General features: G+C 37.9%; 1 protein-coding gene across 2 annotated transcripts in view; it reads right to left on the minus strand.

The window, feature by feature from the left end:
- OXCT1 (3-oxoacid CoA-transferase 1) overlaps positions 1-18,039 on the minus strand; it is a 161,231-nt gene that overhangs the window by 71,335 nt on the left and 71,857 nt on the right. For both annotated transcript variants that reach the window (XR_010658981.1, XM_065905191.1), the window contains exons 8-11: positions 8,482-8,589; positions 7,133-7,247; positions 4,261-4,355; positions 2,569-2,617 (exon numbers count right to left, since the gene is read on the minus strand). Coding sequence is in view for 1 of the 2 variants with exons in the window: in XM_065905191.1 (XP_065761263.1) it covers positions 2,569-2,617; positions 4,261-4,355; positions 7,133-7,247; positions 8,482-8,589 (367 nt within the window). In the remaining variant the exon portion in view is untranslated. The remainder of the gene's footprint in view (positions 1-2,568; positions 2,618-4,260; positions 4,356-7,132; positions 7,248-8,481; positions 8,590-18,039) is intronic.

Raw genomic sequence — 18,039 nt, forward strand, 5'->3', positions numbered from 1 at the left:
AATGCTGCCTTCTGCACATTTGTAAATTCTCAAGTTATCAGTGGATGTAGCTCAACGTGCAGAGAAAAAGGCCTGGGGCCAAGAGCAGGAGACTACATGTGAATCTGTCCCTAGCAGCCTGATCTTGAGCACATCACTTCACTTTTCTGGGCTTCAGTTTCCCAACGTGTATAAAAAGTTTTCACTTGAGGCTCAAATGATATATTGATTATGTATGTGAAAAAATATGCTGTAAACTATGTGATTCTATACAAGTGGTCATTCATTGTTACATAACCATATACAATTATTTAGAAAAAAGTATCCTTAAAAATAGCCCTAATTATTATTTTAATACACTTTTTATGCCCAGAAACATAACTCTCTGTCTTTGTTCTAACAGATTTCTATGAAAATCCTTTCAAATGAACACAAACAATGGGCTAATTTTCCTGGTTATGTCCAAACTTGGGGAGTTGAGGAAATCATCAATTTATATTCTGGGTTCTGGAGTTCAAAGTATTTCCCCTCTAACTTAGCTCCAAAGGCAAAAGCACCATAAATCCCAAAAAGGACTTTGATGAAAGAGATAGAATACTATTAAACTGATTTGAGGCCTGGTTTCCCAAAAGCAATGAATTCTGGTTTTACAAAGTACTTTAAGATTATATATGGTATTTCAGAAGTTGAAATCTAAAACTGGTGGCTTCATTAGGATTGAGCTACTTTTAAGCTCAATGGAATCAGAAATGTCTACTCTCCAATGATGTCATTGAAAAGATTAACTACTTTCCAAAGAAAGTGGGTTTTATGAGTTCAAGCCTGAAATTTGGAAAATGGAGTTATTCATTTTGCAAATAACTCACACTAACATCATAAATTAATTAAACCAAGCAGCAAATATTTTCACAGATCAATGAGTTATTGCTAAAGGGTACAGTACAATTAAATCACAGCCTTGGTTAAATGTCATTGCTTTATCACACTGCGCCTTTCAGAGTTAAGTCGTGTTAACTAATTCAACTATTCAACCAGAAGCTGTTTTACTTCCAAAAATCCTAAGTATTAAACATCAATTCTACTTGGCAGCTGGCCTTTATATTCGGTTCCTGTTGCTTCTCTTCAGAAATTTACACATACCATTTTTGAATGCAAAGTAAGAATTAGAGTGGGGGTAGAGCGAATGGGAGTAAAAGAAGGATAAAGAAAATCATGCTGGAATATAAAAATTAGCTTCTTATGGGAAGCTCCATTCTAAGGAAAATCTTTAGCTCCAACACGGTGGCAGTATTGCCTCAAGTATGGGCAGTGATGGAGGCCAAAAGGTCTGACCTGTTTTTCCTCCTCCTCCAGGCTGCTGCAATGTGTGACTCTCTGTCCCAGTCAAATAAAAGACTAATAATAAAAGGCAAGGCATATGAATACCAGAACATAGGAGAAGACAGGCTAGAGTTCCCAAATCAAAGAAACTCTGTATTTATCACCTATATCACCAGGTTGCAATGAGTAGCAAAGTACATCCTTAAGTACCCTTAAAGTTTTGAAGGATGCTCTATTAACCAGCATTCTTGCCTGGGAACTCCCATGGACAGAGGAGCCTGGCCGGCTACAGTCCATGGAGTCACAAAAGAGTTGAACACAACTTAGCAACTAATCCACAAACAACTCCTAATTCTGATGCCAACTGGAGCAGCAATCCCCAATCTTTTGAGCACTAGAGACTAGTCTCATGGAAGACGATTTCTCCATGGACCAGAGGGTAGAGGGGAGATTTCAGGATTATTCAAGCATATTATATATATTGTGCATTTTGTTTCTATTATTATTACATCAGTTCCACCTCAGATCATCAGGTATTGGATCCTAGTGGTTAGGGACCCCTGGATTAGAGGACAGAACGTATCACCCATGACAAAAACCCCAGAGCCCCAGATCTTGGTTTTGGCTGCTACCATGGATCCACTTCCCATCTTCTCATCATGAGAATACAGATATAGTTCGGCCTGGGGTCAGCCAAGTGGAGGCACAAGCAGGAGACAGAGCAAGGAGCAAGGTGAGAAAGGAGACTCCCTTTCTCACCCTCACCCAGCTTTCTGCAAGATGGTGGTGTTCCCCCACAAAGACCCTGGTTCCTGTCTGGTGACCCTCTCCCACAACTGCCCTGTAAGGAGCAAGGGTGATAAAAACTCCCTGTGGTACTCCAGCATTCTTTCTGGTTTGCCTTAACCCTGCTGACACCCTGTAAACTATCCTTTCCTTTAATTCTCCTCGTTACCCCACCTGAGAGCATTCTGTGCACAGTCAGGATGGCGCCTGATAGGCCCACCAAAGCTCCTGCCATTTCATGGAGCCCCTCCTGCAATTTCTCCCATATCTTACTCTGCCCTAAATAGGAGAGACCTCTGATGGGCAAGCAGACCAAGACGGCAGTGGGAAGGCTTCTTTCACCTCCTCCATGTAAAGTACAGTGCACATTCTCCAGGAAACATCAAAGAATCAAGCCCAACTCCTTACTCTAAAACCATTTGGCAGAGAACAAGACTAATCGCAAAGGAAAACGCTGGAAGCACATGTAGTGAGTTATTTTACCTGCATTGATTAGATCTGCATCAACTTCACTTTTTAATGGGTATGGACCCTGTTAAACAAAGTACACGTCCAGTTAGGAAAAGAAGTTTCGCACTGAATCACACACTAAAACTTAACTGAAAACAACTTCATTTAAAACCTCAGGAAATGATTATCAGAAGACTTGAGGTGAACCTTTTCAAAGTAATCCTGATGTTTTCATGACTCTGTCTTTTCTATGCTAATAAGTATGATCCAGTAAGTGAAAAATAGTTTCTTCAAACTACCAAAGTCTGAAAGAAATGTTAAGCTATTGGAAATACAGGTCAATAAAAAAGTAATTATTTAGTATCTACTATGCAGTCTATGCTATAGTGTACCAACGAATATAAACTAAATGGCTACTTTATTGGGCTAGAAGGATCTGAAGAAGCAAGTCTCATCTTTTTGTCTGGCAATCCTAAGTTTTTATTTTTTATGTATTTTTATAAACCATCTCTAATAACTTTAACAGGGTGAGCAGTTTCATAACATAACATATATTAAACTAAAAGAGAGGAAATAGAAAAACAGAAAAGAAAAGGTCTAAGTTAGCGCCAAGAAAGAGGAAATAGTGGCTGTGAAACTTTAACATACTTTCAAAAAATGGGATAAAAAATGTATTCTTTAAGTAAACTGAAATGGTAACTAATGTTTTAGACCTGTGTAAAATTTTCTTTAGACAGTGATCATAGTTACACATATCAACTTATTTCCCTTGTCTTCAAAATAAGGGATCTGGTCACTCTAGATAATCTCAAAGGAACTTGAAAAATGTGAGTCTTTGCAATTTGTTTTTATCCAGACTATTACCATTTTTGTGTTCTCAAAAACGGTCACAATCATTGCCTCAATCAGAATCAACTACATGCTCATGACCATAATTTATTTTTAAATGCTGGATATACGTTTTCCATATGTATGATTTGTACTGCATTAACAGTTAAGATCTACTGAGAAACAATAAAAGATTAGGAATATTATAAATTGACAGACTATAAGTAATCTCTGCCATAATTAATAAGCAAATAAACGTTATTCAGGAAGCTAAAGTATTTAATTTTATGTTAAATAAATATTAAAATAAAAGGAATGGTCAAATTCTATGAGAATATTGAGCCCATTTGAAAAGTTATTCTTGAGAAAGGGAAAATTCTACCCTTTTGAACAACATGGCCTCAAAATGATTATTACATGAGAACTTTTTGAATTAGCCAGCTGTCAAAAAATGTCCTGTTCTAAAGGATCAATAGAAATATTACTCTTCAGTTTCTCATGCTGAGACTTGCTGATTTTTATTTAATGTAGAATTACTAATAATCTTCATTATCTTGTGCAATCACACAAAGGTTAATAATAGTTTACCTGAACAGGCTGGTGTGAGGTCTCTGAAGTGGGTGTAATGGGGGAGATGGAAGCTCATACAATGATAAATGAGGAGCAATTGAAAAGCTCATGGAGTCAGGAAACTATCATCTACTCCATAAAATATGACAGGACATGTTCATAAGTACTACCACTTCATGGGAAAAGTTAAACATTTTATTATGAGGATAAAGAGAAAGAGAAATAAGATTGGAAAATCTAAGCTAACAACTCTAAGAAGACTGCACTATATAAAATATCTCATTTTCCATCGAGACTGGATAACTAAAGCTTTAATTTCTGTCTTACCAAACCCAGGACTCCGTTTTCACTCTGCAGATGAACAGTCATATTGGGGCTGATATAGTTGCTGGCCAGAAGTGGTATTCCTATACCCAAATTGGCTGGAATAAAAGATGTTAAGGTCCAACGTACAGAAGGTAGAGAGATTATGTCATAAATCTTCTACATGAATAAATCTGCACAGAAGCATTTAAAGGCACGTTTTCTGAATGTATTCTCCCACCACTCTCTAGGTACTATTTTGTAATTTTTTCAAAAACAAAATCTCTCAAATAATCACAACTTTCACCATGCAGATATCAAAGTAGTGGCTTCAGAAAACTAATCAAAAGGTCATTTTTATTGTAAGATACATTTAGCAAACTTTTGGATTGTATTATGACTTATATACTATGTATTAGGACTAATGTATTATGATATATGTACTATGACTGCTGACTGATATAACATGGCCTGAGCTTTGTTTAAAAGCATTTTTCACTATTTGAAACTCCAACTGAGACTAAAGATGATTAAAATATTCTATAAGGGGCTTCTGTGTTTGAATTTTAACAAAGTTTTCTGACAACACCAAAATGTCTACCTAAATTGTATGGATTCCTTTGGGTCACTGTAATAACATCCATTGGTAACTGAAACTTCTCTAAGACATAAAGAGGATGGTGGGGATGCTTAAGTTTCAGTGAATACATCTGAGACCATCTATTAAAAAGAAGCTATGCTACAGCATCAAAGTGCTACTTGACTGGGATTAGTAGATGCCAACTATTATACACAGAATGGATAAAAAGCAAGGCCCTACTGTACAGCACAGGGAACTGTATTCAACATCCTATGACAAACCATAACAGAAAATAATCTGCAAAAGAATCTATGTATGCATAACTGAGTCACTCTGCTGTACAGCAGAAATTAAAAACGACACTGTAAGTCAACTATATGACAATCAATTTTTTTTTAAAGAGCTAACTGAGGCTATTAAACCTTCTTCAGATGATCAAAGTCCTGACTTGTATGCTGTGGTGTGAATTTGATCTTGCCTCTCAAGATCAAAGCAGCTGACCAGATCAGAAATACTGACTGACTGTGGGAATTCCCTGGCATCCAGTGGTTAGGACATGGCATTTTCACTGCTGTGGGCCTGGGCTTGATTCCTGGCCGGGGAACTAAGATCCCACAAGCTATGCAGCACGGCCCAAAAGAAAAAAAACAACCGACACTGTCTGGAACTGCTGTCCATGCTGTCCACTACTGCACACCATAGACTCTTACAGAATTAAAGAATAACAGCACTCTGATGAGATTCTAACAACAGGGAGTGCTTTAGAATCAAGGCCAGAAAAGATAAAGTTTGTACATGGTACCATATTGTAAACTACAAAGGCCAGCAAAACAACCCAATGTGCCAGGTCACCTCCAGTGAACATAGTGAGTCTATGAAACTATGATGATAGCTACTTGGATTACCTCCTACCAAACCATCTAGCATAGAGTTAACTGTGTTTCTCACAGTGATACACGTAACACACTGAGGTACTGATTCCATTATAAGCAGGTTATTTTCAAGAAAGGGCAATCCAAATTACAAGTTTTATACTTCAACTCTCTTATCATATGCTGCAATTTTCAGTTCTTTAATATTATTTAGTGAGTCAAATACCAGGGAGAAAAAAGTCCATGCAATTTGGGTTGAAAAAGAGTAGGTGCTGTGGAAAGACCATTATATGAACTGACTTGCAAATATTTTTCATAGGCAATACAATGACAGTGAATAAAGGATATCTAGAAGAGAAGCTAATACATCTAAAATCAGAGTTATCATATAGTCAGTGTTAAAATGCCAATGGCAAACCAGTTGACTGGAGGTAAAAAGAAAACCCACAGACAAGCTTTCATCTGCTCAGCCAATTTGGTTGACTCTGTATCTTGTTGATATGGGAGCTGAAAAAGGAGGCACTATAATATTCTCTTCCCTGTGTGAATTCCCACCATAAAGCAATGCATAAACTGAAAGGTAAAAAAAAAAAAAAAATGAAGTGATGGAGGTAAGAAGAAAGTAAAAAAAAAGGGGGGGAGTTTTCCCAGTTAATATCAGTCTGAAAGAAGGATTTTATGAACTAGAGGAAGTTCAGAAAATGGATACACATGTCATGTTTCTACCTCCTGTCCCAGGACTTTAAGTATGGCTTTACTGTACTCACCATTCAACAAATATTTACCTTATCATACATTATTTGAATGTATAATATTATTTGCATTATATAGTTCAATGGTTAACGTCTCGAAAATTAGCAAAAAGGCAAACAGACTCACTGACATTTAAACACATTCAAAATCCAAACACTTTACCTACCCCTTTCTTAACAAAGTATCTAAAGCAGAATTTGAATCATTCATTGAATACAAAACATCAGACATAAAAGGGTACACTCACAGGGATCTTTGTCATGGGAAACAAGAGGCTGTTAAGAAACTGGATCTTATGTTTCAAGTGAGTACGTAAATATCAGAACACAGAGAAAGCAAATAGCTTTGGTTACAACTAGTACTTCTGAGAATTTAAACCTTCATCTTGGGTAATCTCTTTTCCCAATTAACTTTAGCCAAATGCCAAACTGAACTGAAATTCACTGTATATCAGAGAATAGCTAAGCAAATTTTCAGTCACTATTTTGCTTCAAGAAGGTAAAAGAATTATAATTTCATTTTCATTTATCTTTATATCTTTAGGTTATATGCCACATTTTGTAAAAACTGATCAATTGCTTTAGAAGTTACAATGGACTAGAAAAGAATCCCTATGCAGGAAGTCTAGTAACCTGATGAATATGTAAAAAGGGCTAGGTCTTTGCTCAGCTGCAGAAGGAATAAAGGATACCATACATGCCATCCTCAAATTCAAGAGCTGCCCGCTTGATGATACGTTCCCTGACATTATCTCCAGGTTTACCAGATGTGGTTTTTATATCTTCCTCTTTCCGGATTGATAAACGCTTTAAAATAAACAGAAGTAAATTATTCATGGTTGAGGTATGCCTTTTATTTTATTACTGCTGAAATACGAAACTGTATTGGAAAAAATTTTAACTCTCCCCCATTACCAACAGGAAGCAAATCTGCAATATAATAGAGACGGTTTTTTTAAACAAAAGAAGACACCTAATGACAGAAATAATTCTTTAGGAAGTAACTGAAAGGTCAGGTTTGTTTGAAGAGGAAGATACACTTGTTCTATCTCTGAAGCGAGTAATTCCTCCATCAGTCATACTGAGTGTTACTACTGAGTCCTACAACTGAACTCTCCTCAGGTGCTCAGGGATGCAGCTGGAACAAAGAAAACAAACAGACCTTTCAACTGTTTTTTTGTGGGGCTGTCAGAATGTGTTTACCAAGTATTGCTTGCTGCTGCCAATCGCCTGTTTCCACCTGCAGAGTCGAGACTGGTTTTGCTATAAGTGCATCACAGAAATCTTAGAAATATCCAGAAACCAGCCAGAAAACTATTTCCATCACTAGATCTCCTTGACACAGACTCTGGTCCCTGTTTGCAAATGTCCTCTTTTTGATCCCTGGCCCCTGACATTACTTTTAGATTGCAGTGTCTTCCTGTTTGATGTCAACAGGTAGAGGGCATCTCTGAATCTCTGGTCTCTTACTGCTTGTCTATTCTGTTGCTGATCCCTACACATTTCTGAATCTTAATATCGACTCTGATCCAGCTGATCTTCACGCTCTCAGTAGCCTTAGTATATACCTCCATGCTCCTCGTAGCCTCTCCTTACCATGATCTCACATCTATCCACCACCTGCCCAGAGCCCAACACTTGTGGGAAAACATGCAAAGACATCAACATAGCTAGATCTGAACACTCAAACACTAAGAGTCCAGCAGGGGTAAAGCAACCAAAGACCTGCTTATTGTTCTCCATCCTGCAGGACAGCCATCCGAAACTCCGCATTATAAATCAGAACAGTTACAAAAGCCTGTTAAGACAAAGTCTAAAGAATCATGTAACTTAGTGATATGCATGTTGTAAACACAAGGCACTGCTAAGCTAGATAATCACACAGACATCCCCTCAAGATGGACACATGAGAAGCTTCTATTAAGATTCAAAGCAAGACTTCCTGTTCAGCTTTAATTCCTTATGATCTGGAATAGCTCCAGGGACACATCTCTTGGACAGTCAGGTCCATAAATACTGACAAACAAGGTAAGTCAATTACCTCAATTCTTTTCTCATATTTTTCTCCCTTTATAAGGCGATGTACATAAATCTTAGGAATATGAATGTCTTCTGGGGCAAATGATCCAATATCGACAATTTCTTCAACCTACGCAAAGAGAAAAATATTTTAAATTAAATGAGAGTTTAAATTGAATATTTTTATTAAAAAAATGAAGAATATGCATCTTTACCTCCAACCTAGGTTGGACACACAATGTAAAATATATATATGTATATAATACAAATCTACATATACATCAGAGAGAAAGAATACACACATATATACATATACACAAACTTCTAGACCTACAAAAAGAGAAGAAATTCAAATACATGGCCTGAACATAAAACACAGAACATAAAGTTCTAGAACTTTGCTTAAAACAGCCTCAGCTACAAATTTGTCAAACGTTTGTCAGTACAGCTGCTTGAACTTTCACAAATTAGAGCTCAACTATGCAAAATTTGAAAGCACATCCCTTAGACCCAGATTTTCAAAATTAATGGAAATTTATCATATCAAAGACAAAAATCTGTAACAACATCTGCTTGGTCAATTGCTTTTTAAATATAGACACAAATGCTATTTGTAACCATTTTTAATTATTCCTGTTATTAGCTTCCTAGGATCGTGATAGAACTGCAATTGCTGAAATAATTTTACTTTAAGATTGATCATTAATTTCAATATGGAAATTTGAAAAAGAAAATATTAACAACTAGAAATTCTAAAAATTAAAGTTATTCATAGAGCAAAAGGGTACTTTATAGCAATACCAAATGTCCCAAGTCAGTTTGCTATTTTAAAACTCATTTTTAAAAAGGACAAAATAAATAATTTTTTATATCAACATTTTAAAAAAACCCTCAGAGTAAAAAGGATCAAGAAAAACTAAGATCAACATTGCTGAGATCAAAAAATTATCTTTCTGGTGCCAAGAAAAAATATTAATCTTGAAGACTGAGAGTACTCAGGTTAATAGATGTCATACCCAAAGCAAAGAACTATCTGCAAAGGAAATGACTGGCACAAAGGGAGTTGTATTATATTTGTCTCCTAAACTAGTAATGGAACTCTTCAGAAGTTTTTGAGGTTAAGCACCCCTCTTTATGCTATTCTGCCATGTATGCCCAAATCATACTCCTCCCATAATGAAAGAATAATGGGGATTATACAGAGTGAAGTAAGCCAGAAAGATAAAGAACATTACAGCATACTAACACATATATATGGAATTTAGAAAGATGGTAACGATAACCCTATATGCAAAACAGAAAAAGAGACACAGAAGTACAGAACAGACTTTTGAACTCTGTGGGAGAAGGTGAGGGTGGGATGTTTCGAAAAAACAGCATGTATATTATCTATGGTGAAACAGACCACCAGCCCAGGTGGGATGCATGAGTCAAGTGCTCGGGCCTGGTGGGCTGGGAAGACCCAGAGGAATCGGGTGGAAAGGGAGGTTGGGAGGGGGGATCGGGATGGGGAATACATGTAACTCTATGGCTGATTCATATCAATGTATGACAAAACCCACTGAAAAATAAAAAAATTTAAAAAAAAAGAATAATGGGGATTAACAAGAGTCAATTTCATTATTATCCATAGCTCTCAAATAGCTGAAAAAAAAAACAGGTTGGTCATGGTACATAAAAACCATCTTCTCTGATCAAAAAAAAGTCCAAGGAAGAGTGAGTAAACATGTGGAAATTCAAAAATGAAATAGTGAGTAGAGATGTATATCTAATATTCATCTGAGAATGAATCAGGGGGAGGCAGGGGGCTCCCCATCACTGTGCTCTGTATCTTTTCCTCCAAATTTCTCTATACTCTGATATATCAAGAACAGAGACCTCACTTTTTACATATCCATCAGGTTATTAGGCCTCCTGCATATTGATTCTTTTTTAATCTACTGAAACCAAGGTAAGGATCAGGTAAACAGGAGGTGGATATAGGAAATGCAGAGCAACTAAGCATTACTTCCACTTCTTTAACAAGCCAGAAATTTCATCCATTAGGGTTCATTCAAATTTTACACTTATTCAACTCAAGCCTTCAAAGAAATTCTTGACTTTAAAAAATGTATCCTGAGGATATTATTCTAAGGATATAAATGAAGCCATTATACTGAGGCTATGTGTGAAGATTTACTACTCATGAAAATACTGGCCGCAGCATTTGTTAAAATAACACTGAGCTGGGGCTTCCCTGGTGATCTACTGTTCAAGAATCCGCCTGCCAAGGCAAGGAACACAGTTTCAATTCCTGGTCCAGGAAGACCCCGCATGCCATGGAGCAACTAAGCCTGTGAGCCACAACTGCTTACGCCTGCGAACCTAGAGCCCGTGCTCCGCAGCGAGAGAAGCCACCGCAGGGCAAGTCCAGCACAGCCTCCTCGCGTCGCAGCTAGAGACAGCCTGCGCACAGCAGAACTGAAGACTCAGGGCAGCCAGAAACACACACACACACGTTTGGGAACAACCTAAAGTGTCAACAATAGAATAACACTAAAATATATATGGTATCGGGTTCAGTCTCTGGGTTGGGAAGATCCCTTGGAGAAGGGAATGGCAGCCCATTCTAGTAAACTCGCCTGGAGAATCCCATGGACAGAGGAGCCTGGTGGGCTACAGTCCATGGGGTCACAGAGTTGGACACGACTGAGAGACTAATACATTGGCTCAAACAATTATTTACATAGCTACAAAAACTAAGAGGAGAAACCAAAGGAAACTAGTACTGAAATGTTAATTTTTATCCTTCGGTGACAGTACAAGTGATTTCTGTTTAATTTTACTTTTATAATCAAGAGGTGAAAAACATGCAAGTTTTTTTTTTTTTTAAGTTGCAATAGACATCAAGTAGATGGTTTCCAAAACTAGGAAATACATAAGTGGAGGATGTGATAAATTGCTTTGTTAGCTATATATCAAAAGGACATGTTAAAAAGAAAATAGAGCCTTAAAAACTGTGGTTTCTAAACTCTAAAAACATTTACAACATTATGAAATTTAAGCTAAAAAAACTTTTTGTTTACATTTTTTAAGAAAATGCAAATTATTCTCACTGCCTTATGTTGTTCCAAAAGATCAGGCCCTCTTAGCTCTTGCTTGAATTACTGCATCAGCTTCCTAACTGGTTTCCCTGCAAGACCCTTCAGCAGAAGCACGAAACACATGGGAAAAGAAAAGAAGTCATACTTCTCACTTAGCCAAAAATGTTGATGGTAACCAATCTCTACTTTCTTCTGGGTTCCATCAGAGAAAGTTTTGACTAAAAAACACCAAATCAAGACCAGTTTTCTTTACCAAGGGCAACTTTATCATGACTTTCACAACAAATGAAGTGAAAGAATGTGTCCCAGTAAAACAACTCCATTGAAAAGCAAGAATCTAGTTAAGCGTAATCAGTTCCAGGCTTTGTCATACTAATAGGAATGATTTTCATCTTGTCGAAAACGCATGGGCAGCATTTGTCAAAACAATACCAACACTCAACAGGACTGAAAATTTCTATACAAAAATCAAAGCTTTCTCAGAGTTGGTTAGCAGAGTTAATCACAGAGGAAGAAAATATTTGAAGTACAAACCCAAAGAAGAAAGCATATGTTTTCAGACAATCTGTGAAAAGAGTTTACCAAAAAAAAAAAAAAAAAAAAAAAAATGAAGAGGCAGAACTATATTAATGATAGCAACTGAAGGGTTCTGTGCTCATTTTGTGTGATCTTGAAAAAGAACAAATGGGGAGAGGGGGAAGGATCTGGTGAGATCAGACAAAAGCATAAGAGTCAAAGGAAATCTGAAAAGAAAAGAGTTTGTTAAGGAAGAAGTAAAAATAAAAGCTTACAAGAGCACTCACTAAGCATGGCAGAAATGTACCTCCTGAAACCAGAAGTAGGTAAGACAAGAGAAGAAAGAACAAAGAAAAAGCCTCAGTGTACAGTGATGGGTATGTTTAAGGATCCTCAGACAAGATTAAAATGGAGGAGAGGCGGTAGCTGAGAGCAACCCAGGCTTCTCCCTGGCACGATGCATAGTTCTCATGCAGCCATCTGGTACATCCAGAAATCCAGACACTTGAGGCTTCTCTAATTAGTACTTGTCTTCAGTTATTAGCAGGAAAAGAGAGGCCAGTGAATGTTAATTATTATTGATTTGAACTTTGTTTTAAAAGGTTGCTTTCTCTGCCCTACACCCTTCCCACTTTATAATTCTGCAAAAATTTATTTTAAAGCTCAGAGAAGGGTAAGAATTCATCTTCTGGTGACAGTGTTTTTGTTTTTCCTTGGCAAACATTATTTATATCCCAGGTAACATAACAGAGGAGCAGCAAGGTAATAACCTCCTTATTTCTTATTTTATTTTAGTGACAACCTCAGTCAGTTATAGCCACAAAAGTGTGCCGAACCCTGAAGGCTGGTAGTGGAAAAAGCTGCACACCTGCAAACCTCACCATATGAAATAAAGTCAAGTCTGAGGTGGGAGGAAGGGGAGGAATCACACTGCAGATTTTATTCCTGAGTCATCTTAGCCTTCAGAAAGACTTAGGATGAATATTCCTCTCTTATGAGAAAACTTAAAAAGCAAATAACAAGCAACAATGGCTAGAAACATAAAAAAAAAAAAAAAAAACCACACACCACCAGTACCCAAATTAGCAGCCTTGGAAGACTAGAAAAATGGAGAAGGGAAGCAATGAGCAATAACAGAAAAATTTAGAAGATGCACAGGTGTTCTGTAGACTACTTTAACCCAAAAAACGGGGAAGAGAAAGAGGAAATGTGGAGCAAAAGGAGGGCTGGCCTGAAGGGCATCCTTCCCCACAAATCCTACAGAGAAAAAACATCCAAAGGAGCAAGAAGGGGCATAGCTTCTTAAGCTCCATGCAAGGGAGCTTAAAAATACTACAAAAATATAATAGAAAATGGCAGGAAAGCTGAAAAGGTCTGGAAAAATACATGGGGTTTTAGATGTCTTTATAGAAAGGCACAAAAACTGAAAAGATGAGTGGCTACTAATGAAACTGCAACCTTACAAACAGCTGTAAATGTAACTGCATAGTCACTGAATGTCTCACGCCAACGGGCATTCTCCAATGTCTGGTGACAATAAGCTCAAATGCACAAGGTATGTCACGAAAACAGGCACAAGCCTGGGAAGCCAATGACCTAGCAATGATGTGACAAAATGTATTTAAAGTGACTTTAAAAGGAGAAAGAATATCACACTAAAGGCCATATAATCAAGAGTGCTCACCAAACTAAAGATGTAGATGGCATATTTTTTAACGGAAATGACAAAACTGGCTCAGAAACAAGATAGTGATATAAAAGGGTGATATCATGGAAAATGTCAATTATTAGAACATCTTCTGTTCATCATATTCTTTTGATAAATTCGATATTGCCTTCTGACAAGTTCTATTTTTCAGAATGAAACAGTGAGAGAAACCATGATTCTGGACTTTTAACCAATAAAGATAAATTCCTTGGTAAAGTAGAAATGATGGAAACCCTGAAAGAAAGTGACAATGTAAAATTGGAATTTGTAATAAGCCAGGAACTGAATCTTAGATGTACACAAAAATGTATCCTGGTTTTTGAAGGGAGGTAGATTTTGAAAAGTTGAGAGGATAAAAACAAAGATCAGGATCAAGTGGTCAGAAACTGTAAATAATAGAAGCCTATGAGGGGTGTAAGGCGCTCAAAACCCCCATTCTGACAGTATGAAAACGGATCATCTTGACAACGAGAACACAGTATACAAAGAAAGAATATGAGAACATGGATAGCAATGTGTCTTCTCGTATTTTAACAAGGCTATCTACGAACAGAAACAGACTCACAGACATACAGAATGGACTTGCGGTTGCCAAGGGGAGAAGGAAGGGAGGTGGGATGGCCTGGGAATTTGGGGTTAGTAGATGCAAACTATTATATTTAGATGCAAACTATTACAGCAAGGTCCTCCTGTATAGAACTAGGAACCATATCCAGTCTGAAATAAAGCATAATGGAAAAGAATATAAAAAAGAATGAACATATGTATACAACTAAGTCACTTCGCTATCCAGCAGAAACTAGCACAACGTTGTAAACCAACTATACTTCAATTAAAAAAAAAAGCTCATACAAAAGAGAGACACACATGTCCTAAGACAAAAGGAGGTCACGTGAAACTTTAACAGGTAGGTCAAAAAGTACAAATTGTAATGAGGTGAGTCATGTCCAAATACTAAAGACGATGGAAGAGTGGTTTCTGGGGTGATTCTGTTGCGGCTTATGGGGAGTTCAGACATGGTAATCACAACCACTGGAGACAGAAGACAGAATAAAGCACAGCAGCTCAATTCCATTTCACCTCTGGCTTCACCATCAGGGAGAAGAAAAGGGAAGAACTAATACAGCTAAGAAGGAATTGAATTCCAAGAAGATACATCTATATTCTCTGAATTAATTCTAGGCTGTAGACCCACAAAAATTACAAGTCAGGATTCTTAAAGAGCCTGAAAATATGGTCACAGAATTACAGTCAAGTAAAAAATGGCACAGATGTCAGCATATGGAAAGGCAAATATACTCCTTTTCAAACTGGGGCTCTATTCACAAGAGTGCACTAATGAATTATTGAGACTTCACTGGTGGTCCGGAGAAGGCAACTGGCACCCCACTCCATTACTCTTGCCTGGAAAATCCCAGGGAGGGGGGAACCTGGTGGGCTGCGGTCCATGGGGTTGCTAAGAGTCGGACACGATTGAGCGACTTCACTTTCACTTTTCACTTTCATGCATTGGAGAAGGCAATGGCAACCCACTCCAGTATTCTTGCCTGGAGAATCCCAGGGATGGGGGAGCCTGGTGGGCTGCCGTCTATGGGGTCGCACAGAGTCGGACACGACTGAAGCGACTTAGCAGCACTGGTGGTCCAGGGGTTAAGAAGACGCACTTTCATTGCAGGAGGCAAGGATTCGATTCCTGATCAGGGAACTAAGATCCATGTTGCGTGGTGGGGCAGGGGCAAGATTATTGAACAAACGGTCCATAAGGTCATAAACAGAGAAAAGAATATTGTTAGGCCCCACACAAGTTTTTTCCCACACCAAGCCCTGCCAAGTGAACTTCACTAATTTGCAGATCTAGCTAGTGCATTGCTGAGTCAAGAGAAAAGCACACAGTATGATTTCATAAAGCACCTGACCAAACTCCCTCACGCTACAGTTTTACAGACATACTGAGAAAATGTGACTTGGTTTCATTCACCCTAAAATCAACAAATATGAATTAAGCACCTACCAGATACAACAATGAAGAAAACAGGGAGTCTGCTCTGACGCAGAGACAGAAAGATAACAGAAGAACCACAAGACTATTTGATGACTTGACAAAGTCTTAGCGACCTCTGACACTGTGGTTCTTAACTTTGAGGGAAACAAGTACTTGCTTAAGAATCTGATGAAAGCTACAACATCTGTCCACACACAAAAATATTTCCTGACCTGTAAAACCCCTCTAAGGATTATGGATTATGGAGGATTTGTCCATAAACATCCACCCATTTCTACCCTCCAGCCTCAGTGAGACCCCACATTAGAAAAGGACCCCTATTCTAGTGCTTTTGTTACAGGGAAGAATAAAATCTGATTCAGCGTTGCATCTGTTTTATTTTAACCTTTGCTTCTCACTGCTTTTGTCCACTAAAAGGATACTGTCTATACATCATGGCCTGCCTCTCTGCCTGAACGTTAAACCAAAGTGCTATTATTCAGGACCCAGTCTACCCTTGGATGGCTACATTAAGGAAAAAAAAATTAACCCATCCCCTTCCCAGGTCTGGTCATTCCAGGAGACATTGCAAGATTAATGACCATTTTATTTTACTTACTCCCTTCCCTAAGACTCTGATAAGATTGTTTTTTGGAGACACTAGTCTGCCAGCTTTCTGAATAAAGTCATATTCCTTGCCTCAACAACTCCTCTCTGATTATTGGTGAGATGAGCAGATCAAGCTTGGATTGGTAACATTTTGGTGTCTTTGGTCCTGTCCTGTTCAATATCTTTATCAAGCCCTTAAATGAAGGCAGGGAATACATCCTGAGCTCGCTGTGGTCAAGGGGCAAGGGTCTGGGTACAACAGACCATTCTGAACGTATACGTTCCCATTTGTGTCTTAGAAGACAATCTTAAGCTCATGACCTCCAAGTATTCAGCAAAAGTTTGAGCAAAAAAAACGATTAAGGAGTCCAACCAGTCTTTTAATGTTCCAAGAATAGTATGCTCTTGGAGAAAACCTACACCACAGTTATAAAGAGTTTTTCCTTCCAATTAAAACAGGGTGCCTACCATACGCAAAACAAATAGCCAATGGGAATTTGCATTGCATCTCAGGGGACTCAAACAGGGGCTCTGTATCAACCTAGAGGGGTGGGATGGAAGGGAAACGGGAGGGAGGTTCAGGAGTGAAAGGACATATGTATACCTATGGATGATTCACGTTGATGTTGGACAGAAAACAGAAATTCTGTAAAGCAATTATCCTTCAATTAAAAAATAAATTTTTTAAAAAATTAAAAACAACAACAACAGGGTACCTAAGATAAAATTCTGTCTAGTTTTAACGGCAACAATAGTTGTACTTCGCTTGATCATTATTTTCCTTTAAATTACATGTACTATGAGGCGGGTGGAAAAACTAGAAGTTTGGCACTACCATATACACTATTGTATACAAAATAGATAATCAAGAATTTACTGTATAGCACAGAGGAAAACAACAGAATGGGAAAGACTAGAGATCTGCTCAAGAAAATTAGAGATACTCAGGGAACACTTCCTGCAAAAATGGGTGCAATAAAGGACAGAAACAATAAGGACCTAACAGAAGCAGAAGAGATTAAGAAGAGGTGGCAAGAATACACAGAACTATACAAAAAAGATCTTACTGACCCGGATAACCACAGTAGAGTGATCACTCTCCTACAGCCAGACATCCTGGAGTGTGAATTCAAATGGGCCTTAGGAAGCATTACTAGAAACAAAGCTAGTGGAGGTGATGGAATTCCAGCTGAACTACTTCAAATCCTAAAAGATGATGATGTGAAAGTGCTGCACTCAATATGCCAGCAAATTTGGAAAACTCAGCAGTGTCCACAGGCCTGGAAAAGGTCAGTTTTCATTCCAATCTCAAAGAAGGACAATGCCAAAGAATGTTCAAACTACTGCACAATTACATGAGTGTGGCAATTTTTACATCATTTCAGATGATAGCAAGGCAGTGTTCAAAATCCTTCAGCTAGGTTTCAATAGTACATGAACTGAGAATTTTCAGATTTAGAAAAGGCAGAGGAACCAGAGATCAAATTGCGAACATCCACTGCATCACAGAGAAAGCAAAGGAATTTCAGGAAAACATATACTTCTGCCTCACTGAATATGCTAAAACCTTTGATGGTGTAGATCACAACAAACTGTGGGAAATTCTTAAAGAGACAGGAATACCAGACCACCTTACCTGCCTCCAGAGAAACCTATATGAAGGTTAAGAAGTAACAGAATCAG

The sequence above is a fragment of the Muntiacus reevesi genome, chromosome 14, assembly GCF_963930625.1.
Source record: "Muntiacus reevesi chromosome 14, mMunRee1.1, whole genome shotgun sequence".
In the NCBI taxonomy this organism is placed as follows: domain Eukaryota; kingdom Metazoa; phylum Chordata; class Mammalia; order Artiodactyla; family Cervidae; genus Muntiacus; species Muntiacus reevesi.